At 42.3% G+C, this 1,117-nt stretch overlaps 1 protein-coding gene across 1 annotated transcript in view; it reads right to left on the reverse strand.

Moving 5' to 3' along the window:
* The window catches only part of LOC118413080 (gamma-butyrobetaine dioxygenase-like), a 3,720-nt gene that overhangs the window by 878 nt on the left and 1,725 nt on the right, over positions 1-1,117 (reverse strand). The window contains exons 3-4 of the mRNA XM_035816226.1: positions 940-1,067; positions 181-375 (exon numbers count right to left, since the gene is read on the reverse strand). Coding sequence (XP_035672119.1) covers positions 181-375; positions 940-1,067 — 323 coding nt within the window. The remainder of the gene's footprint in view (positions 1-180; positions 376-939; positions 1,068-1,117) is intronic.

Here is a 1,117-nt window from a genome sequence, read left to right on the forward strand (position 1 = left end):
AGAAGGTAGAAACAGTGAGTATAGAAGATACACACATATGCATGCAGACACACATGCGTGCGCGCGCGCGCATACACACACAGATAATATATATATATATATATATATATATATATATATATATATATATATATATATATATATATATATATACATAGATATATATACTCACCCATATACAGACGGCTTGAGAAACGACACGCGATTGGCTAGTTTCTTCACCTGCCCGACGTCACGTGACATGTTCTGCACCAGAGCGAGGCCGACGGTGTCTAGGGTGTACATGAAGTCGTACAGAGCTCGATCGTCTGTCAGGAGCGCGGGAAACTCAAATTTGGGGAGGTTTGCTAAGATGTCAGCGCCCCACAGCTGTTTCTGAAAAAAAAATAAATGTAAGAAACTTTCTCTTGTTAATTCAGAGGCTTATGAGGACTTCTTCGGGATGGCGAAAGATAATGTTCTGTACACTATTGTACGATATAATTCAGGATTCATTCTTAAGCGGTGCTCACGTCTTTAATTTATGAACAAAAATCACAATCCTCCTCTGCTAACTTTCCCCTGCTTATTCTCCCTGTTATGTTTTTAAAGATTCACATTTATCAAGCAACAAGCAACATTGCCTATTTGGGTCTCCTCAACCAAAAGTAAGAACATACGTAAATGATAATGATAAGCACTTACATTCAATAATAACAGAAGGTAACAATAACGACATGGAAATAAACAACTGAATAACTAAAACAAGCAGCTTCTGTACAAACGTGAGGCTAAACAACTAAGGCAACTAATAACCACCTAAATCGAACCTGCTAATTGTCCCCGGCTAATTCTCACGTGGCCAGCTGCAGCTCATACGTGACATGCTATGAAATTTCAAAGCACCAGTCATGTGCTTATCAACGTCCAAAAGACGGAGGGCGGGGCTTTTTTTCCTACCATATTCTTCCATCGCCTCTCTCTGTCGGCCCTGGCCTGGGAACTGAAGCAGCGGTCCCGCAACCACTGCCAGTCGTACCGGCTCTGGTGTCCGTCTGGCCACGTCACGTGCAACGCGCTCTCCGTGCCTGAAAATTCCATGTTTGATTTAAGGGTTAATGACCCGCCTGTTCCTCGG

The sequence above is a fragment of the Branchiostoma floridae genome, chromosome 4, assembly GCF_000003815.2.
Source record: "Branchiostoma floridae strain S238N-H82 chromosome 4, Bfl_VNyyK, whole genome shotgun sequence".
Classification (NCBI taxonomy): domain Eukaryota; kingdom Metazoa; phylum Chordata; class Leptocardii; order Amphioxiformes; family Branchiostomatidae; genus Branchiostoma; species Branchiostoma floridae.